Source organism: Aulostomus chinensis, chromosome 2 (assembly GCF_037954235.1).
Source record: "Aulostomus chinensis isolate RoL2024-O1b breed Wild chromosome 2, RoL_Achi_v1.0, whole genome shotgun sequence".
Classification (NCBI taxonomy): domain Eukaryota; kingdom Metazoa; phylum Chordata; class Actinopteri; order Syngnathiformes; family Aulostomidae; genus Aulostomus; species Aulostomus chinensis.
The window spans coordinates 24,036,938-24,059,672 of NC_141321.1; the positions used below are offsets into that span (position 1 = coordinate 24,036,938).

The window sequence follows — 22,735 nt, forward strand, 5'->3', positions numbered from 1 at the left end:
AGGCAAGTGTGAAGATGTACAAATTGTTTAGGGTTATTGCAACTTGCCTAAATGAAGTATGAGTTTCCAGGAAGAAAGTAAAATGGGACGGAAAGATAAAAAAGAGGAAATGAAAGAACAGGAGAGACAGAACGTGACAAAAAGCATGTGTGTGCTCCTCGGTCACCACTAGGACAGTATGGGATTACTGTGCTCTGTGGGAATGTCCATGTGTGACGTAGCCCTCTGATGGTAGTAATCTAACATGTTAATCCCTGACAGATTAGTTTCTGTTTCACTCTACTTGTCACGCACCTTTTCTCAATGTTTCCTTCCATCCTTTCTTTAATCCTCTCTAATTTGTTTTTGTCCTTTACTCTGCCTGTCTCATTGCTTTGGTTTGTTTTGACTTTATTCTCTGAATCACTTTCTCCCAGCTTTGCTTCCACTTCAGCTCATGATCTAATCTGTCATGAATGGATTAGCATAAGAGGACTGCTCATTCACCACTCATTATTGCCAGATCAGTAGTTCAAGTTTGTAATGCGTCAGTTGTAATATTTGCCTTCACAGGAAATAAAAACATAACACCAACTTTTTTGGGAGATGCGCTTCTTTGCTGTCCTCCAAAAAGCCAGACAACAGGATAGATACCAGACAGAAATCAGCCCAGCGCTCGTTAGCTTCATGCAGTGAATGGACCATCCATCTTTTTGTCTGGCTCTGGGGAAGATGGAAGATAAAAACCATTCACGAAAATATTGGTGTGTTGTTGTTTTTTTTTAATTGGAAATAGTTCAGGTCCTTGGACTGAAATTCATTTTTTATCAATAATTCCACCTTCCAGCTCTCTTCACTTATCTGCTTTGTTACTCATTCACTGGATTTGTCCATGTGTTACTGCAGCATCCACACAAACAGATAAACAAAGTAGCAGCTGGGCGACAATCCAGCCAGACAGATAAATCAGTAAGACAGGAAGATCAGAATGGCACAGACGCACAGACAGACAGAGCAGAGAGACGGCGGGCAACCAAATGGAGAGAGAAAGAGAGTCGATCCAGTGTGACTGAACAGAGCTGCAGTTGTTGTAAATGTTGGGTGATTTGGTTTGCAGCATTCCAAGCCTCCTCCTGCCCTTCATCAATACCGAGATACTGGACCGACACAAACACTTGCATTTTTGTTCTCTCCTTCATCCACCACCATATGTGATAAATGGAGAGACAGCAGTGTACTGTACTTAATAGAAAGGAAGTGATTTAGCTACCATGAAGGAATCGCTTTATTACAGACAGACTTCAAACCAAGCAGTGATCATTTTACCCTTCAAATATGATAATACAAAATAACACAAATACAAAACAATGAAGGGGAGGTGGGATGTGAATGAGGAAGGACACATCTTCAAAGGTTCAAACAAATGTACTGTGTAGTTCAAATAATAAACAACTGAGGCTTGTTATTATGGCTTTTTTGGGGCATCAGTACTTCCATCTTTATAGTGGTTGTTGCCATGGTGAACACCATGACAGCCGATTAAATCGTTTTGGTTTAGTCCCACATCAAGTGTTAACCTTGCCAAGTTTTCTGGTTTTGATTTTTGTCACTTTGTGTTCTTATCCAATAATGAGGTGTTCAGCCATGGTAACAGAGTAATCAGTGCAGTGCTAACACAAGCATGGTATCATGCAGCTGTTGGTGTGAAACCTTTCCCATGGCTGGCTGCTGTGAGCGAAGTCAGCCATTCCAAACTGCAAGAAACATGAGATGGAGAGCAAGAAAAGCCTGCCAGTGGCAGTTCTTTGTCTCTCCTCCCCCTCAAGTGTCCTGACACTGAATCCCAGCTTCAGAAAGCTTTTCTGAAGGTCATCAGTTCCTTACAAAAAAATGACTGACTACTGTCCTACCTGAAGGACTGGGCTCTTTACATCCTGTGGACAACATCTGTTAGAGTCGTTGCCCTCCGGTGGTCCTACAAGACATTCAAACCATGACCACCAGACTCAAAGTGTCTGTCTCAGGGCAACAGCCCCACTTTGAATGACCCCATAGGTGGAATATAACTTTCTAGGGTAATACTTCCTGGATCTAGTGTAGTAATCAATATTTATTCTACTGCAATTTTTTTTTTAAATTCCAGAACCTGTTTGTCATCTGTGATTGTTTTGGAGAGGATGCTTTGTTTATTTGTTTGTATTCTGTACACTGTCTATAAACCCTCATTTAAATCAGTCTCCTCAGTGTTTCAGTCTTGTGAAGTCACACGTCCTGCTTCTGTCTGGCCACAGCAGTGACGAGGGCGGCACCTTTCCCACTGCCCTCCTCTGATAGGAGGAAGGTCACGTCACATTGAGGAGCTAAAAGTTTGGCAGACTCTTGGACGATTCGAGAGAAACTAGAAACAGCAGTTGAAAAGAATATTGTTTTCTTTTTCACAAAGTCAACATATTTATCAAACAGTGATATTGATAATAACTCACTGTGGATGTAGTTTGTAGAGGGTCCCATCTACCCCAACAGTTATTTTCAAATGGTCCAGTCCGCGGTTCTCTCTGATTTTATCCACCACCGCCGCCATTCCTGCCCCACACAGCTGAGCTGCACGACGTGACACGGCTCCACATACCTGTGTAACAAAGAAAAGCTTTATTTTCATTATTGCAACAGTTTACAGTCTGCTGCTGCTATAGTTTACCGAAAAATATCACTGCATAAACCGCCATCTTGCAAAAGTGGAGTTTCAACAGAGGTCCTTTGGGTATTGTCGTTAGTCACAATTTAAACTCTTAACCTCCTCTTGCCATTTGAGACACACTTTACGTAATAAAATAAACTATAGGATTGCAAAATTATGCTACAATGCAAGTTCTTATCAGTGTTCCAAAATTTTGCAAGGCTCATTATCATTCAAATGGTGCAAGCAGTTAGCTAATAGATATTTTAATGATGAAATAACAGGAAAACACAAACAAAGCCACAATGGTGATCACGCACTGTCAGACTCCCTTACTTATTTGCACCTCTTTACAACCGAACCAAAATGTAATTATTAGCTCTGGTCCCCGCCCCCGCAAATCCAAAATAATGACAGTGAAGAACGCCTGCTCATCTGTGACATGGGGAGCAGCCATGGCAAATTCTAATTTAACTCACTTATATAAAATAGAGCTTGCTATGGAGGCTGCGCCCGTGTGTGTGTGTGTGTGTGTGTGTGTGTGTGTGTGTGTGTGTGTGTGTGTGTGCGTGCGTATGAATGAATGACTTTCATCAGTGGGACCATGCATGCTTATTAACATGAAAATACATTAGATGTGCTTATTTATAATGAAGCTGATTCGAACTATGCGAGAGAAACACAGGGGGACTTGTAAATAATATTAATAAAGAGTCAAGATTTACCAGATGTCTTTGAGACATTGTTGATCTTACACCTCTGTTATTCCTGCTGTGAGCATTCGTGTTTGTTGCCTATTACTTTTCTATCTTCTACCTCTTTGACAATGATGCTGTCGTCACAGTTGCTGTCCAGGCCCAGCTGTTGAAGAATCGCTCTAACCTGCAGTAATGCCAGTCGGTCACTAGGAGGAGACAGCATAGTACCACAGTTCTACATAAGGGTTACTGAATACAAGTGTGGAAATAACGTACAAGGCCAAAATACACACACACGCACACAGACACAAACGCACACAGAGAATTTTATTTACCTCTCTATTTGTGACAGGCATGGTGTTTGGAGTTTTCCAGGTGTTTTTAAAGCTTCAGTCACATGTCCTTTGAACACAAGCCCTCCTCTGGTTAAATCTAACAGCACGTGACGGACAATTTCCCCTAAGTACATCCCACTGGTCAGCTTTTCAAACCTGCACACCAACAGACAGACACACAGAAACACACATTTTATTTGTTAGATTTGATAAGCCAGCTAGAAAGGTTATATTCCCGGAACATCCTGAGAACAGGGACATTATGTTTTGATGTCCTTCAGACATTACTGGACTTGTATGATTTGGAATGCACATTCAAGATGATCTGGGAATGTTTGGGGAATTTCTAAGGGAAGATGGGCATATGACATTCACTACAGGTCTACTAAATGCCCTGTAAATATGGAAAATATAGTGGAAATATAGTAGATAGTGTAAAGCCCTTGAGGGAGCATCCCATAGTAATGATCACCTAAACAGAACACAAAAATATTCCCCCATCATTTCTTCAAATAACATTAGCTTACTGTGGGATCATATAGTGTAAAGCTGAACCTTTTCCCAGTGAAACACACACACACACACACACACACACACACACACACACACACACAGAACCCTGCATGCATGCACACACACTGTTTCTAACCTTTGTTTTCCAGAATTAATTGACTGTTGGTCAACTTCGTCATCAAAAGGTGTGACGATGTCTTCCAGTGAGCCATCGTCCCCCAAACCCCCCCACTCTGTGTTTATACACATTCTTGGCATCTCAGCATCCCTGCTCTCTCTCTCCATCTCATCATCCTGGTGGAACCAGAAACCAATGATCAGGCGGTTAAATTTATGATGGACAGTTCACCACAGAGTAATATTCCCATGTTTACTTACCATTCTTCTTTCCTTTTGTCCAGTCTTCTTAATGTTCTTAGTCTCCTCCATGTAACAAACATTAGTCCCAGTACCTAAGAAATAAAGGCACATTGTTTATATTACATAAAACAGCACATTCACAATGAACAGGAGAAAAATGAGTACAACCTCTTTCTATTCAATAAAAGTCTCATCCACCTAAACACACACACATTAGGTACACACCAACTATCAGCCCGATTTCACATTGACGGTCTTCATAGGCGCAGCTCATCATGGTCCCAACTGTGTCATTTACAACTGCTACAATGTCCAAATCAAAATCCTATGGGTGCAAACACACACGATTGGTAACAAATAAATTATGAACAAGCACCACTGTATCGTTAAATAACTGTCTTGTATATACAAAGCTGTGAGGCAGATTATCATAACTTAATAGCATTTATCATTTTCTGCAGAAAGCAACATTTTTGTTGCCACTGTCCAAGCAAGGTACAGTAACCTTTCAGCTCATCTGTCAAAATCCATGGTCATCATGGCGACTTTGACTCACGTTCCGTCTCCTGATAGCTTCCCTCAGCATCTTGACAACGTCCTGTCCTTCACAGTTTGTGGCCTTGAAGCCTTTGGTCCAGTTCACCAATATTCCCTGCAGGATAATATTGAAAGTCTGATGTTTGTCTTTGAAGTAGTTATCTTTTGAAAGTATATTTATTCCAAAATTTTGCTGATTATCTTTCAGGGAATAGAATTTTGGTTCCAAAACAAGCTCATCAAAACGGAAGGTCCACTCAGTTCTCAGGCTCACCGTGTCAATGGCTGTCTGTTCACAGGGGAAAGAGAAGGTGAAGCCTGCAGGCAGAGGAGTGCTCTTCAGCCCCATGTAGTCCAAGAAGTCACTCACACACTCTGCTAAATGATCAAATAACTAGAGACAAAGGGACAGACAGAAAAAGAAGTGAAGAAGAAACAGAAGCAAAGAACATTTGAAATTGTTGATGAAAAAGTCACACGCTGTCGACGAGTGCGAGTGAGTTTTTTTAACTGGATGAGCCAGCTGGTCACACTCCACACTCCTTTCCAATAGTTTGTTTGTTTTGTAGCTTGAATCCAAGTGTTTGTGTATTACTACTGAGCATGAATATAGAAGAAGTAAATTATAACAGATGATGCACTGATGAGTTTGTAAAATGATGTTTTGGACACTTTTGCTCAACCAGTGCTCGCCTGTCTGTCCGACTTATTTGACATTTGTTGATACTACATCTGTGTATCCTACCTCTTCGCCTGTGCCCTGCATGATCTCCATGGGTACAGTGTATATCTTGTGATACAGTTGTACACTTTTTTTAAAGTTCACCAGCAAAACTCTGAAACTGGTTCCTCCCAGATCCAAGGCCAGGTATTTACCATGCTCTTGAAACACACAAACAGTACATTCGTTGATGATGGAAGTAAATGAAATATTTAAGAAGTACATTTATGGTTTGTAAAACACAGTGATGTAGGTCTATGAAGACATCAGGAAAGCTACATTACAGTTCATTATAAACATTTTTCAATTATTTCAATTCTATACAGAGCAGAAGTTCAAAAGGGACTTAGATTTGTACCTGAGCCATCAGGTGTACGGTAAACAAGGGAAGGCAGCATCTTTATGGTTGAAGGGCCTTTGGTCTTCAGCCCTGCTTCAAGCCCGGCCCTCATCTTCATCTTGACCAATTGGAGCTGCTCTAGACTCAGTCTGAAGGGAGCCAGTGTCTCATCTACCTGTGAAGTGAACAGCAATTTATTAGATTAAAACACACACACACACACATACGCACAGGCACACACGCACGCGCACACACACACACACACACACACTTTTCCTCTTTGGGATGCCAGCCGTTGGGCAACCGCTGCCACTAATGCAGCTCCTTTACTGCTGCCGCTCTCTGATGTGATGAATCGAACCAAGCACTCAGGAAGCAGCCGCCACACCACTTTGTGGAGACGTTTGGGATACCTGAGAATTGAGAATTGGTCAGAAAAGTGTTTCATTTTTTAATGCAACGAAACCACAGGTTTGGACAGAGTTGCTATTCTTTTTTTTTCCAAATAATATTGCTAAAGCACTGTAATTTCTATGACTAATTACACACTCTTGATTTGCATCCTAGAGACTGCTGGCATGTGAGTATGATGATTGATTATTTGTCAATAACGTACTGTGGATGTGTCTTGTATAGGGTTCCGTCAACACCAACAGTGATCTTTAATTTCCTCAAATTCCGGTTTTTCCTGACTCGGGTCAAGATGGCAGCTAGTCCTGCAGCTACCAGATTTGAGGACCTGAAGGATACGATGGTGCTGACGTGTCGAACGGCAATGCAGTCATCAGTGGAGGGGCTCAGACCAAGTTGCATGAGAAGGTCTCCGGTGTTCTTCAGGCCGTTTCTGTAGCTGAGGAAGATGGTAATTTAGATTGATAGATTTTCCTGAATTAGTCCCACAATGGGGAAATTCTGTTTTCAGATTTTGACACAGAAAGACAGGGAAACTTACTCCTCCATTGCAGCTATATGTGCAGTGGTAATCTTGCCCTTAGTCCTCAAGGCTTCAGACACATGTCCATCAAACAGCAGGCCCACTTTAGCCATCTTGAGTACAACCAGCCTTACCAACTCACCTAGATACATCCCACTCACCATCTTCTCAAAGCTACAACAGGGAAAGAAATATTGAGGACTGGAATGTTGACATGGTGTCACATTTACTGTACCATAACATGAGAAAAGTCAACGCTGCTTCTCCTACAGCTGTTTCCCTGGATTGTTGGAGGCTGCATCGACTTCTCTGTCAAACTCAGTGATGAAGTCATCCAGAGCTCCGTCATCTCCAAAGCCTCCCCACTCAGTGTTCACACACATCCTGCCTTCGTCTCCCTCCACCAGGTCGATCTGACGCAGCTCCTCCATGTAGCAGGCATTAGTTCCTGTACCTGAACACACAAACAATCCATGCAACTATATTTTTAAGTCTTTCAGTGACTTTAAAGGCGCTGTAGTTTATCTCTATGAGGTAAAATTACCAACAGAATATGAAAAAAAACATTTTTTCATCTCTATGTGTTGTGTTGCAGAAATAGCTTCTTATGTTAGCATGCTAATACGCTGGCATCAGTTCTGTTTTGTAATATCACTTTGTACCTCAAGAGGCCATAATAAGCAGCGGCTCTACCCTGAATGACTGAGCTACCCACCCTGTCTCTAAAGACCCTACATGCACTAAGCCTACATCCAGCTGTTACTCTCCATCAGTGAGCATCTGTCACTGAGGTGTGTCCTGCATCTCTGGTTCTCGTCAGCCCTCATTGGTTTGTACCGCTGCAGTCCAACATCTTCTACTTTCCATCTTCAAAGCCAAATGCAGACCACTGCTGCCTGCTGGCTCAGAGTTATTTTCTCCCATGTATTGATGCTGCCGCTGCTGCCTTTGCGACGTGTTTAAATGCTACTTTTTCAAGGTTCTTGTTCCTTTTCTTAAATCATATTCAGGCACTTTTTCGGCCTTTACATGGTAGATTTTTTTAAGCTTTTAAAGCTTCTCATAGCTGTGAGATGAAATACTCCAAATGACAAAAGTTTTTGATACTAAATGACAGAATTGGCCATCAAGTATAATAAGAACTCTATCAACATACCATGAACACTGAAATACAATTGATTTTTGGGAATCCAGATTTATCAGTCGAAGTCAAGGATAATTTCATTGAAAAGTGTGGACAAGACGATGACATGCTTCTGTCATAAGCTCCGGTTGCCTCACACAGCTACATACAATATTCTACATTATACGCCAATACTCACCAATGATGAGTCCTATTTCACAATTCCGGTCATCAAAACCGCAGGTCATCATCGTTGCCACAGTGTCATTTACCAGGGCCAGCACTTCTACATCCATACCCTGAAGAGTGAGTTGGAGGGGGAAACATATGTAACATCAGTGTGTTCAACAGCAAGTATTTCAGCTGTAGAGCAGCAGTCAGTTAACAGGCAGCATCTTATTTCTAAAGACACCCAAAGTGTTTCTGTGAAATACATTGAGGTAGAAGCAGTTTACGCACGAAGGAGTGAACGCTTGCATCTTACCCCTGTCCTGTCAACAGCCTCTTTTAGAGCCTGGACCACATCTTTCCTCAGGAGGCCTCGAGCCCGATAGTTCTTACTCCAGTTTATCAAAGCTCCCTACACAGAACAAGATAAATGTGAGTATGACAAGAAATGACAGAAAAGAAAACATATCAGGGGTGATCACCAAGAGACCAGGATGATCAGATGGATGATTGCGGAGCATTGTTACCTGGTCCAAGGTGGAGTGTTCACAGGGAAATGAGAAGGTGAGGGCCAGAGGATGTTTCTTCTCCAAACTTATGTTCTTCTTTTGCAGGAAGTCCTTTAGAGACTCCGACACATGGTCAAATAACTGCGGAGAGGGAGAGGGGGAGAGAGAGAGATATATTCACTGTATATTTTTCCATGCATCCAACTCCTTTCCTTTTGCCTTACCTCACTTGCTCGCCCAGTGCGTATGTTCTCAGGCATCGGATAGGTCTCCTCCGCCATATCCACTCCTCCCTTCCTAATCCCCATGCCGTCTCTCACTTTTACTTGAAGCACCTTGAAACTGGAGCCTCCGAGGTCCAGAGCCAGAAACTGACCTTTCTCTGCGCAAGAGACAAAAATACCCCTTTCATCATTTCTTCTTAAAAAAAACTGTAGAAGAGGCCTACTGATACAGCAGTGTGCAGATGTATCTGTTTATAGCTGTATATATGATTCAGTGTATTCTTTTAAAAAAATACATAACATAATTCTGAAAAGATGCTTTGGGTACAATTATTCAATTACAAGAGAAATAGCACAACACAATCTAAATCCCCTTGGAAACCATCAGTCTTAGTGACCTGATCCATCTGGAGTGGAGCGCACGTGTGTTGGCAGCATCTTCACCACTGCTGCAGCGTTGCTTTTAGCTGAAAGTCCTTTCTTCATTTCATTTTCAAAACGACCTGAGATGGCCCTGAGCTGGTCGTCATGGAGACGCATGGAGTACAGAAACCTGTCCACCTTTGGGAAAAAGAAAAAAAAAACCCGAAAGAGAGATAAAAGTGTTAAATGAGCCACAATGATTTACTCTACACTGACTGGAAAATAATGATGGACACACAAAATATAAAATAAATATTGTAGTCCTTTCCATCTGAGACAAAGTAATAAACACACAAAGACATGCATTTTCTTTTCTTCTGGCCATTTACACAAACTGAATATGTTTAAATTCAAAATTTTGTAATACATTTTGGAATTACCATAAAATATTTGGGACTGAATGCATCATATTGGGTTAGATGTTGTTCACTGTTATTGTATATAGTGTCGACGGCAATTTACCTTTTGCAATTTATGCACTTTCTAAGCTCCAAATGTACAACTTGTTTTGATTTTTTTCCTGGATATATTTTTGGGATGTTTGCATATTTGTGCCTCTCTGTAATATCAAAGATAGGTAGGATTCAGGTTTAGGATTGGTCACAGCTATGTTATGTTTGGGAATGGCTGCTGTAGAGTTTCAAGTAGAGACATGGGAGCAAGAATCAACCACATGTGAAATGTGAGAAAGGAAATCGCCTGAGCCGCTTTATAAGATTGAAGGAGGTAGAGTATCAAAGGGCAGGCAATCACTGTGGTAACACATTGAGGGGACAAGGTCCCTCTGGCCCTGCACCAGCTGGCTAATCTATATTTGTGTGTGAGTGTGAGTGGTGCTGCTTATGGGAGCATCAATACTTTGTCCCTGGGAGAGTGTGTGTTGATCTCATCAGTAAGAAGAGAGGAATAGACCCATAGCTGGGGAAGGATCATTGCGCAGGAGAAACAAACGGTGACAGAATTAATGACAGCACTTTATTGTGGTCCTGGCTGCAGCTTCATCTTCCAGAACTGCGACACTCTCTGTCCTCCAGGCCATGGAGTGTCCATTAATGTCGGGTACCTGGAGCTGCTTTACATTTTTCAGAGGCGTCTTTACTTCCCATTGCCCTGGACTAAGCTCATCTCCCCCGAACGCCAATTTGACATCAGAAAAACATTGAAATCTATGTCAGGCAGAAAGTAAAATCTTGGTTGAAAAAAAACTAACGTCAGGTTGACATCAAACTCCAAAGTAAAACTACAAAATGTGAAGACAACATTATGATCCTTGAAGGTTTGTGAACAGCAAAGTTTCACACAAATACACCAGCTGCCCTGGATATTCTACATTAAACTGATATTTGCATTAGACATCTAACAACTAAAATTCAACCAATTACCTACATACTAATCCTTAAATGTAAAAGCAAAGGTGAAGTGCAGAAAACATTACTGAAAAATCTTATTGTGCTGCAATAAATCCAGCCATAAACCTTTACACCATTATGCTCTGACAAACAGAACATGTGATAGCTTGCAAAAATCTTTTACTCGAGCAAATGATGTCAGCTTAAAACACACTTTTTCAAAGCAGTTTTAATGTCTTTAGCGTGCGCATCTGTAAGTGAAACCAAGGTTTAGTGAACGTGGAGGAGCTTTTACCTCCTTTGTGGGGTCCTCCTGGAGTTTGGAGAAGTAGAAGGAAATAAGATGAACAGCCAACATCTTGACACAACATTCATCACCACCATGAAAACTGCTTCGTTCCTGAGTTTCTCTGGGATTCAAACACACTTGAATGAAATCAAATTACTCATTCCCGCTCAGACTGAGTCTCATAGACCTGTTTGTCCTCACGTCCACTGAGTGGAGGCCGACCTCTACACCGACTCAATCATTAACAGGCCAAGCCCCTTTCTGCCATCACTTCATCTCTTTCTGTTTTGTGGTACGTCTGGCTTGTAGCTTCTCCACTGGACCACACTGCACTAGATTCTTCTGCAGAAACTTTTCAATTCAAATTTATTTACATCTAAAAACAACAAACCCTGCTGCAAAAAGCCCAAAACTGTACAGAGAATGAATAAATCTCAACAAAAATATATCAAACATCCTGACAGGGAATAAATAAATCTGATCAGCAAGGCCGGAATGCTTAAGTATAATAATTGTGAAAATTCTTTACTTTTTGTTTTTTTAATCTTTAAATTTGGGTCGGGCTGACTTGGCCAAAGTACGTGCTCTATGAGTTCATTTATAATCTTCTACAGCTTTGTTTCTCAAGTTGCTTTGAAATTTCAAATGCTGAAGTTCTAATTGACACGTGCTGATTGACAGTTGTATGTGGTTTGTAACACAAGACCTACTTAAAATCAACACAGTTTCACAGTGGCTTTTTATTGACCATTATCTTAAAAACTAGGACAAAAACATGGTATCTGTATATAGACAGGAGGGCTGTACAATCATTATGATCAAATCAACACATTAGCATACTGCTCGCAGAAAATGCAAACAAGAGTAGGTTGAAGGGAATACTTTAGCTATGCCAAAATAGGTGTACTGAGCAAATTCAGTTCTGAAATTCCCGCAAATATAAACTCCTGCAGGACCTTCACAACACACATACATTTCATTTTTTTAAAATGTTGCCTGGTCACATTTAGGAAACAGCATTCCGGACATTGCGGCTCCAATGACATACTGAACATAATGTTGCAGGTTAGAGGGAACTCAAGACGGTGCATAACAGCCTCAGGGACTTAAAATGGCCACATCCTAGAAGGGGTGAGTGATAGGGCCTGAATTTATTATAGCATGTCTTTTTATATCACAACGGTAAAATAAAAAAAAGAACTATACTTAAGTTTTTCATCCAATTTTTGAACAAGAACACATTGTTCTCCCTCATCATGGATGGCTGGGATACCTCCTCCTCCTCCTCCACTACATCTGCCTGAACCACCTGATCCTGTGAGGCAGCAGGATTTCACCAGAATCCTTGCCTGCTCAGAACATCTCTACCGATAGACACATTTCAACTGTTGTATGGTATCAGTCGTTATTGTGCTCAGTCCTCAATTCTGGTGAGGTCAGGATGGTTTGTTGTCGTCAGCCAATCAGATTCTTCAGAGGGGCTAGGAGAGCATCAACTTGTTCATGAGCAACATTTAAGTTTCCAGTTTTACTATGCGTTTGTGGTTTTCCTTAAGAGAAACAAAATGAACTTTTAGCACAGTGAACATAACCAAATCTCCAGGAGTCAATCCTGGTCCAGACCGCACAATCACACTTGGTTCCTGTGTAGAAAACTTCATGTTGGGGTTATCAGGATGCATGGCTCGCTTCAAGATTCCTCCAACCCTGATTTATTCATCCACCAGATGTGATCAAAAGCTCTTAGCAGTTTTTTTTTAATCTATACATATATATTTATGAACAGCATTGACCGGGCCCCATAATCTACACATAAGGTTTCCTTTCATTTTTTGTTCTTTTTCACTTGGCTATCATTACCGGGGTATCTCTGATTGAGTGTGTTCTGGTTGGCCAATTCCTGCTCCTGATCTCTTGACCACTCCTTCTGCAGTTGCTTGAGTAAATGAGGGGTCAACAGTCCTTCTCTCACCAGGCGATTGGCCAGAGAATTTTCCATGAGCTGTCCTGACTGTTTTTGATCTTGACCATAAGTCGAAGGATTCTTAGCACCAAATTTAGTTTGGCCAGGCCTATTTTTCTGTTTCTCTTGCAGGTCAGTGACAGCTGAGTCAGTGGCTCTGATGAGATGTGTGATATTTCGTACACCCTGTCTGATGATGTCGTCAAGTTCCCGCTGAATTTCCCGAACAAGGTCTGTGTGTGGAAACATGTCGATGAAGCGGTAGCTAAAGAGAGAAAAAAAAAACATAGATTTAGCATGGTAAAGGAAGTTAATATTACTACCTTAACCAAGTAGGGGGCAGAGTAGTCATAGTACCATCTGGTTTTAAAGGGGACTTACTTGTATTTTCACTTTAATGCACCACCCCCTTGTTGGAGGAAATGAACGTGCGGTTTTCACATTACATACAGCAACGTTATACAACATATGTGTTTTCTTGCACCACCTAGTGGACACATGATGTGATGTTTGCGCCACAGTGGACAAACTAGTCCGCTCCCTCGTGTATGATCCAAATATCAGGTTTCAACAGCCTCTCGTTCTATGGAGAGCCAACTGGTTGCTGCTTGAGGACCCAAACATGAAAGTGCCAGAGGCTGAACTTTCACCTTTGCAGAGGTGTGTGCTCTACTTAGCGCAGAACTAGAAGGCACTTGCCTTCTAGTTGCATATCAAATTACCTTAGCCAGAGGTACAGATCTAACACATCATGAACAGCTTCCAAGTGGACGAGGTCTTTTATGCTTTTGGGTGGAGCCAGAGGCCAGCAAATATGGCGACAGACCCAGTCAAAGCTCAGGGGTTCATCTCGACTAAACTGACGAGCAAACTGAAAGAGAAACGAGATTCAGATCAGTGGAGAGAACAACATGCAAAGCTTGGCCAGACAGAAGAAAATCTGTTCAGTCATGAATCAATATAATGATTTTCATTTTCAACAATAAAATTCTCTCCAACTACAGCGCAGTTGTTATATATTTTCATAGAAAAACTACAGTTATATTACACCAGTCATGCCACCTTGAATTATAACTTGATATCTACTTCTTATTACAAAACCCCATGAGCAGATGAGTTCCTTTACTTTCAATCAATCCGGTATATAGAATTTAAACATGAAACTCATTCATTCAAACTCAAGTTAAATCTTGATTTATTAGCATGATATAACCATAAACAATAAACTGAAAGGGCAAAAGTGCAGAGACAAAGAAAATGCCCTGCTAGTACTTTTATGGTGCCTTTTTTTCCACAGTCTGAAAACATTGAGGGTCCATGTGCAGAACCTTTGAAGTTTCACTTTCAATCTCTGCGTTTTAGGGGGGTCGTGTTTGCAGAAGCCACACTGAAACTCATCAGAGACTGGCATCTAGTGGTCAACTGCTACAAATCATTCGTTTATAATCACTGAAGAACATTAAGCTGATTTTGATGGGTATGAAGTGTCTGAATTCGAATGCGAGAGCCGATTATATATTTGAGCAAGAAAAGAATACGCTCCACATTGAAATAAACCTGAATTTTCCTTTAACCTTATAAGCACTTGCCGTGTGAACTTCCTACCTTTAGGAAGGTGGTGCATACAAATGGTTGTTTCTTGTTGATGGGAGCAGTACAGAAAACATAGCGTGACCTCAGGTTGAGGGGGATGTGCTGAATCATATCAGCCAAAAACTTGAAGTCGTCAATGTTGCAGACAAAATATAGACCGTCCACTTGAGACAGACTGACAAATATGTCCTGAGAGACAGAGAGAAGAGAGAATGGGTTAGAAGATTTTTCAGAACAGTGAGGCTGCAGGGGGTAAACAGCACCGTTTAAAGACGAAAGATGAACTTGACTGAGTTCTTGGACATTGTGGCATTTGATAATAGCATCTCTATTGCATGTATGTGGCTTTTCATGAGAAATATCAACTGATTTGAAAATATTCTGGGTGTGACTTTTACTTTGTCCCGCTTTTCCTGCTCCTTGCGGTTCAATCAGCATGAGATGGAGGGCTTATACTCACAATGAGGTTGGACAGCGTAGCATCAGGCAGTTGATAGGCAAACATCTCTATCTGCTCTGCAGTGGGATGAAGACCTGCAGTCTGAGACAAAGACGACCTTTAGTTGTGCGTGTTGTGCATTCTGAAGCTGAATTCATGGTCAAATTGAGCTTTGAAGTGAAAGTGTGTTTCTGTCCGTGTGTGTGAGTGATCACCTCTATGGGATCTACTGTGTGGCTAAGTATTTCCTTCAGGACAGAAAGATCCTCCTTGTGCATGGTGGTAACTTCTCCCTTTTGAAACTTGGATGAGAACCTGAAGGAAACAAAGATTGAAAGGATAACCAAAGAGAAATATAAAGTGATGGTTAATATTCTCACAGGGCCCAGAGATGTGCCAGCGACCTTCCAGCGCGACCGGCTATCTGCAGGGCTTGAGATGTGCTGATGGTTTCCATCTGTTTCTCCCCTTTGTCGTTCACATTGGGCTTTACAAGACTGTTGAAAATGATGCGTTTTATACTCCTGAAGAGAGAAAGACAGGTGAGCTGAGATCACATGATTTTTTTTTAAATTAAAAACAGGCCTGTTAAACTGCCACTGTAGCTGCATCTTTAAGAGTGATGTCTTGTTCAAGTTCCTAAATACACCTTGTAAAATAGCTAGACTTTGGTGACTCCTAACTGCCAGGAAACAGGAGAATAATTTGAATAATTGCTAGAAGTCTGACAACTACTCTGACACTCTTCTAAACTTTTCATACAGCAGTTTTCAAGCCTCTAGTTACAAGGCGGTAGGCAGCAGAAACTGGAATACAGCATTTAAGATGGTACTTACAAATTAAGGCCCATTCCAATAGCATCTGTCGCAACCAGGATCTTGCAGGGGTCATCAGGGTCATTGAATTTCTTGGCCTGGGACAGCTTTGTGCCTGTGAACCAAGAGTTCTACATTTGTAAAACAGCAGGCAGACAAAGCACAGGTTTGACAAAAAACAGCCGATAGAACAGTTTGTATACCTGAAATTCTTCTTCTTTTTCATTTGAGATGATATTTTTTGGACAAACGTGTGGAGAGGTTTAAGCAAATGATCACTGTAAGAATCTGATGCCTCTTGTTTATTTGAGGGACTCACATACACATCGACAGGTTGTAGACTTACACACACACACATTTTCCCAAATGTAGTCTTTATAAAGACTGAGTAGCAAGTTGACAAATTTGTTGAATACCCGACATTAAAAAAAACAAACAACAAAAAACAACAACAACAGACAAACATGCATCCTGACACACACTTACCTGGCGGTAAACTTCCATAAATCACAGCACATTCTAGTCCCCTGGCCTCAATCTGTCTGCTTAAAGAGTAGATGTCAACTTTATTGAAGCACACGACGCAATCTCCTGGTCTTAAGTTATCCAATGAATCCACAGCCTGATCCAAGACTGTAAGTGGAGTTAAACGCTCGTAAGTGTGGACCTAAAGAGGGAGAAATAACGGAACACAAAGACAAATATTTAATGGAGGAAACATCAGCCAGACTCCGCTCCTCCCGCTGTACCACGAGCTAAAGCCTCACCTCCACCTCCTCTCCAGTGGTGAACATCAGCTCTTTGATAAAGTCGATGGCTGCAGATTCTCCACAAACATGAATCTCCTTCGCACACAGACCTTCGCAAATACACGAAAAAGATTTACTTCCCAAAATGGACACAAATATCTAAGACAGAAATCACAAATTGACAAAATCACAGCATCAACTGCAACCCTGCCTAACTTTTGGTGGAGGTAACATTAAAAAAGGTAAACTCCTCACTATGTGAACGGGATATAACGTTTAGATTGTACAACTAAGACATCAATAATAATCCCATGTGAAAAAAACAGAACATACAATTAATGATACTGAATTAACAGGATTTTGTGGCAGCAGTGCTTGTCATCTAGAGGCATAAAACAGGAAAGGCAGAGATAAGGGAGAAGTCCAGAGGGCAGGTGAGGAAGAGCTAGTGGAATATTCTTCATCAGTCATTCTTGTGCTTAGCCTGCCTCCTTTATTTAAAAAAAAAAAAGTTTTATGAACAAGTGCATTTTTTCATTAGTTTGCACTATGGACAAATTCTTGTAGTTATTTATGAACCCCCCTTTGTAATTGAGGAATTTACTCTTAGAAATACTACTTTTACTTTAATTTAGCCACCACAGAGATTTGTGAAATAAAAAAAGAGGTAAGTGAAAAGACTGCAAAATAAAATCTGGAGTGAATGTTATATGTCAGGGTTCCCAAATTCCCAGATCATCTTGAACGTGCATTCCAAATCATACAAGTCCAGTAATGTCTGAAGGACATCAAAACATAATGTCCCTGTTCTCAGGATGTTCTGGGAATATAACCTTTCTAGCTGGCTTATCAAATCTAACAAATAAAATGTGTGTTTCTGTGTGTCTGTCTGTTGGTGTGCAGGTTTGAAAAGCTGACCAGTGGGATGTCCTTAGGGGAAATTGTCCGTCACGTGCTGTTAGATTTAACCAGAGGAGGGCTTGTGTTCAAAGGACATGTGACTGAAGCTTTAAAAACACCTGGAAAACTCCAAACACCATGCCTGTCTGAAATAGAGAGGTCAATAAAATTCTCTGTGTGCGTGCGTGCATGTGTCTGTGTGCGTGTGAGCATTTGACAAACCCAGCAATGCTCTGGTCCAGGCCCAGCCTCTGGAAGCATCTCTGATCATTTGGATTTCATCAATCACAGCTACTTCATCTAAAGGCGGCAGACACACACACACACAAAAAACAAACCCTGAGCGTTCAAAAAGCTAATCAACCAATACACAAAATTTCAATAGGTTCAAATCTATCAGGAGAAATAATTTGGTTTCAATCAGTGGACACATCACAAAAGACAAACATCTTGTTTTTAATGAGTCATACCACATTATGTAAAACAATTATATTAACCCTTAATCAGAGATGATACAATCTGATTCACTGTCCTGAAGAGGAATTATTTTGTGTGTGATATGTTTACTAACAAGGTGTGTTAACACTGCACATCTCAATGGTGCAGGCCACGTGGCCGGCTCCTCGACCCTCCGGATCCATGAATGTCCTCTCTTCACCAGTAACCAAGTCACATGGTACACCCTGGAATTATACAAACATAAAGGACCAATCACAGCTTTAAGACAGCACACAGAGTAGGGACAGAACCAGAATACAACACACACAGAACATACAGCTTCATTGGTCCTCTCGAAGATTTCATGGGCCAACAGTTTCAGGGGGCCACAGTAGACTCCAGACTTTGCATCCAAGAAGCGCTGGATAGCATGGTAGGTTTTACCACTGTTCGTGGGACCAGCATGGAAAATCACTTTCCTATTGATGGCACGAGCCTCGGGGTACCTGTGGAACATAAAAGACTAATATTATGACCACAGAATTGACATGAAGTAAATCCTAGAATCACTGTTAAAGGATGTAACGTATTCCTTGTAGCACAGAGTTGACAGCACATACATGAATCTAACTCTCCTCAATACACACCAGTTAGCAGGGACTCTGAGGTCTGAGATCTTCCGAAGGTCATCCATACAGTCAATCATTGGGAAGATTAGCTTCGCATGACGTATGAAGTATGGGTAGATATCATCTATATGACCTTGAGAGCAACAACAACCACAAAAAAATATTACGATTGATGATAAATATTGACATAAACATGTTCATTAAACACAGACAAACCTGCTCCACAGCAGATATCATTGAGGATGATGTGCAGATCAGCAGGGACGGATGTCACTTCCAGGACAAACCTCCTGAAGTTGATGAAGGCTTGGTGGAACAGACGAGCTGCGGACACACGTACACACACAAAGCTTGAAAACCTGCACTGGATGATTGGAGATCTCTCTCAAAAGCATGCTGATTGAAGTTCTGCCTGTCTAACATCAATAGTGCTCATGTACTGATAAATATCTTAAACATTAGGAAAGCATCACTTTCTCTTTCATTGTAGATCGGACTGTGGAAAGATATGTAATAAATAAATAAATAATTGACATTACGGTGTTGCACTTCAACTTTTCATGAACACACACACACTACATTATATATATATATATATATATATATACACAAAAAATCAAAGATAAGTGCAGGGGCACGGTGGTGCAGTGGTCAGCACTGACCCCTCGCAGCAAGCAGGTTCCAGGTTCAAGTCCTGGCTCGAGCACGGGATCTTTCTGTGTGAGTCTCCATGTTCTCCCTGTACCTGTGTGGGTTCTCTCTGGTACTCCAGCTTCCTCCCACAGTCCAAAGACATCAAGAGGGGACGAGGCTGATTGATACTCTAAATTGACTGTAGGTGTGACTGTGAGTGTGAATGGTTGTCTGTCTCTATGTGTTGGCCCTGTGATGGACTGGTGACCTGTCCAGGCCGAACCCCACCTCTCACGCAAAGGCTGCTGGGATAGGCTCCAGCGCCCCCGTAACCCTTACCAGGATAAGCAGTAGACAATGGACGGACGGACGGCTGGATGAAAGATAAGTGAGTTTTGCTGGGTTCTGCATGCTCCCTTAGATCTGGAGAATAGCACTTATATTTGGTAGGCCAAAGCATCTTTGATACACTGTGATAAATTATAATTTGATTAATTAATACTGTCTCAGGTGATTTCTATATTGCCTTTGGCCATAAGGAAATTTAGAAAGTATTACCGTGGACTCTTCAGCCATAACTATAAATACTTGATTAGTATTTGTCCTCATCCAAGTGTATCCTGATAATAAGAATTCCGAAAACGGAGAGTTTCGACAACTTATTTTAAAGAAGCCGAAGAGCAGAATGCATATTTTCATACTCACCATCCAGGCCATGTTCTGCTGCCATTTTCTGTATCTCTTTCCTCTTGTAAAAGCGGTTCAGAATTTTCAGCATTTCATCTGAATCAAGGGAGCAGAGCAAATAAACAGAAAGACCCGCGACTAATGAAATGAACAATACAATAAGATAAAGAGGGTTCAAAATATCGTAGATTTACGGGCTGAAGACAGCATGAGCTTCTCAACACCCCTATCAACGTGCAGTTTCTTCGAAGCTCGACTTCTACATGGTTTTGCTTACCTTTCTCCAGGGGCTTGGTCAGCTCGGCTCCCACGCTCTCTATCATGGGGTCCATCTTCAGGGAAACGGGAACAAACAAAGAGGTGTCCGGAGGTTTAGTGGATGAACTTTTCGATGAGGAATTTCTGTAGCCCACCACAGAACCACCTCGATGCTGGTGTAACAAACCAGACGCATTGTGACAGCAACCAGCGACGTTACGAACAGCCCGGGTATTAATGTGACGCTTCAGCACATACAGACACCTGTTTACTGACATCGTTTTATCCCCCTTCTAAGCGCTTTCTTCAGGGCTGCGCACAAACCGCTGTGAATGTCGCGCTACAGTATTTAACAAGTCGAAAGATTTTAGTTACGTAGCAGTTACTTCCACAGAGGACGGTCAACAAAAAGCTCTTCCTGCTGAAACACAACGTGGGCCAGGACCAGTCCTCGTGTAGCTGCCCATAAATATGCCTGAGTTAAATTAAGAGGAAAAGTAATTGTATACGAAGCGTAACAACCAAATGGTTATGAAACAAAACTATCTTATAAACTTACTGCAGCAATCTTTGTGGATGTATCACAATAATCCATGAATTATATACCCTACCGCGTTAAAGCAAATTATGTACAAGCAAAACTAGGGATACCTCTACATGGTCCAACATGAATTTTGTTAATGTGTGAATATTTAAATGAATGGTCCACCTTCAAGTATTTGTCATACAACAAAAAAATTTATATGAACATAAAAAGACCTGCCCACTGTTATTCCCAATTTTGGATGAATAGAAACTTATAACTGTTTTGAAGTTTAGTGGATGGTGCTTTAAAAAAATAGCAATAGTAAAAATAATAATAGCAACAAGACAAAACGTATATTTGCTATCCTGTAGTTGTCTACTGTACGAAATTACATTTTTTAAAACTTGGACCTAATTTCAGAAATGCTGGGAACGACTTTATGAGAAGGATTTTAGATATGCTGCTAGAGTAAACTCACTCACATAAAGAAATTTTAAAAAATTTATTCAAGATACACAGTCCAGCAAATGCCATTTTTACACCTTTCTAAATGATATTATCTAGAAGTCCTTTCAATCCCCACTTTTCCTGAAATATTTATCTGCAGACTGCAACTTTTTTTGGAAAGTTGCGAAGTGATTCAGGATCTTTGCTTGTAAATGGTGTGTATAGTAAATTATATACTTTATGTATTTAGGGAGGGCATCTATGGTACAGGCCATGAAACATAAGGATGAATAAAGGTCTTTTCCCAATTAGGTAAAGAGAGCCATCTATTCAAGTCTGTTCACACTCTAAAGAAATTGAATAGTATTGATTCATCCATCCATCGTCTTCGACAGAGTATCAATCAGCCTCGTCCCCTCTTGATGTCTCTTGATGTCTTTGGACGGTGGGAGGAAGCTGGAGTACCAGAGAGAACCCACGCAGGAACAAGGAGAACATGCAGAGTCACTCAGAAAGATCCTGTGCCCGAGCCAGGACTCAAACCCGGAACCTTCTTGCTGTGAGGCGACAGTGCTGACCACTGCATCACCGTGCTGCCTAGAATTGATTCAGATATAAGATAAGCTTTATTGTCATTATACACAGGTGTACAACAAAATTATGTTTGGCAGCATCTCACATACACATCACAGTCACATATACAGTATATTACAATTAATAATAAAGTGATAAGGTGCTAAAGTGCAGTCACAGGGAATTATAAACATCCATTGGGAAGAGGCTGTACTTCAGCCCATTGGTGTGGGCTCTGAGTCTGCCTGACGGGAGGCTGGAGAATAGAGAGTGTCCTGGGTGTGCAGGGTCATCCTGGATCTTTGCGCCCGTCAAAGAAGACAGCTGGAGTAGATCTCCTCAAGGCGTGAGTGAGGAGGCAAGGAGGTTCCGGGTTCGAGCTCCGGCTCGGGCACGGGATCTTTCTGTGTGGAGTCTGCATGTTCTCCCTGTGCCTGCTTGGATTCTCTCCAGGTACTCCAGCTTCCTCTCACAGTCCAAACGATGACGACGAGGCTGATTGATACTCTAAATCACTGGTTCTCAAATGGAGGTACGTGGAGGTACTCCAGGGGGTACATGAAGCTTTACAAAAATATATATATTTAAAAAAAAAAAACAGTAATCCTAATAATAATTAGGTCTTGAGAAATAATTATATTAGAAAAAGTCTGATAAAATACAAATGTATGTTCATACTGAATTTTATATTCAGTATTCAATTTTAATATCCTTAAAAAAACGGACTCTCCCAAAACCAAGTTAGTTTGACCCATTGATCCAGCATCACTCGTCAATAACCTGCTGTTGCCATGACAACGCACTGTAATGATGGAGATGTGGCTAAAGCACAGCAGCAATGCGGCTGAAAATACAGAGAAACAAGTTAAAAAAAAAAAAGGCGAGACCAGAGCTGACGAAGTACCA

At 41.2% G+C, this 22,735-nt stretch overlaps 2 protein-coding genes across 2 annotated transcripts; both read right to left on the reverse strand.

Moving 5' to 3' along the window:
• Window positions 1-1,278: 1,278 nt before the first annotated feature.
• Window positions 1,279-9,671, reverse strand: LOC147269506 (hexokinase HKDC1-like). The gene is made up of 20 exons (XM_086185950.1): window positions 9,517-9,671; window positions 9,119-9,276; window positions 8,913-9,035; window positions 8,702-8,797; window positions 8,417-8,516; window positions 7,365-7,548; window positions 7,113-7,268; window positions 6,777-7,010; window positions 6,432-6,573; window positions 6,179-6,335; window positions 5,845-5,981; window positions 5,374-5,493; window positions 5,119-5,214; window positions 4,788-4,887; window positions 4,581-4,654; window positions 4,339-4,496; window positions 3,690-3,845; window positions 3,473-3,560; window positions 2,463-2,608; window positions 1,279-2,377 (listed from the first exon to the last, which is right to left on the reverse strand). The coding sequence occupies exons 1-20, from the start codon at window positions 9,656-9,658 to the stop codon at window positions 2,242-2,244; spliced, it is 2,703 nt and encodes a 900-aa protein (XP_086042076.1). The 5' UTR covers window positions 9,659-9,671; the 3' UTR covers window positions 1,279-2,241.
• Window positions 9,672-11,890: 2,219 nt separating this feature from the next.
• On the reverse strand, window positions 11,891-20,715 carry supv3l1 (SUV3-like helicase). Its single transcript, XM_086185962.1, has 16 exons — window positions 20,303-20,715; window positions 20,044-20,121; window positions 18,922-19,029; window positions 18,724-18,838; window positions 18,414-18,582; window positions 18,210-18,321; window positions 17,861-17,938; window positions 16,757-16,848; window positions 16,476-16,656; window positions 16,011-16,104; window positions 15,579-15,698; window positions 15,390-15,489; window positions 15,196-15,276; window positions 14,748-14,924; window positions 13,865-14,013; window positions 11,891-13,407 (listed from the first exon to the last, which is right to left on the reverse strand). The coding sequence occupies exons 1-16, from the start codon at window positions 20,559-20,561 to the stop codon at window positions 13,005-13,007; spliced, it is 2,316 nt and encodes a 771-aa protein (XP_086042088.1). The 5' UTR covers window positions 20,562-20,715; the 3' UTR covers window positions 11,891-13,004.
• Window positions 20,716-22,735: the final 2,020 nt, after the last annotated feature.

Bases quoted from the DNA above. Each gene is read 5' to 3' on its own strand.
- LOC147269506 (XM_086185950.1), bottom strand. From the start codon at position 9,658: ATGCGTCTCCATGACGACCAGCTCAGGGCCATCTCAGGTCGTTTTGAA. The intron at 8,798-8,912 runs GTAACAATGCTC...TGTTCTGTGTAG, and splicing joins AACACTCCACCTTGGACCAG to GGAGCTTTGATAAACTGGAG. The intron at 5,494-5,844 runs GTAGGATACACA...CTTTGTCTCTAG, and splicing joins TGCAGGGCACAGGCGAAGAG to TTATTTGATCATTTAGCAGA.
- supv3l1 (XM_086185962.1), bottom strand. From the start codon at position 20,561: ATGTCAGTAAACAGGTGTCTGTATGTGCTGAAGCGTCACATTAATACC. The intron at 18,583-18,723 runs GTGTGTATTGAG...TATGTTCCACAG, and splicing joins CTCAGAGTCCCTGCTAACTG to GTACCCCGAGGCTCGTGCCA. The intron at 16,849-17,860 runs GTTTGTCAAATG...GTATTTGCGAAG, and splicing joins CTGGACCAGAGCATTGCTGG to GTCTGTGTGCGAAGGAGATT.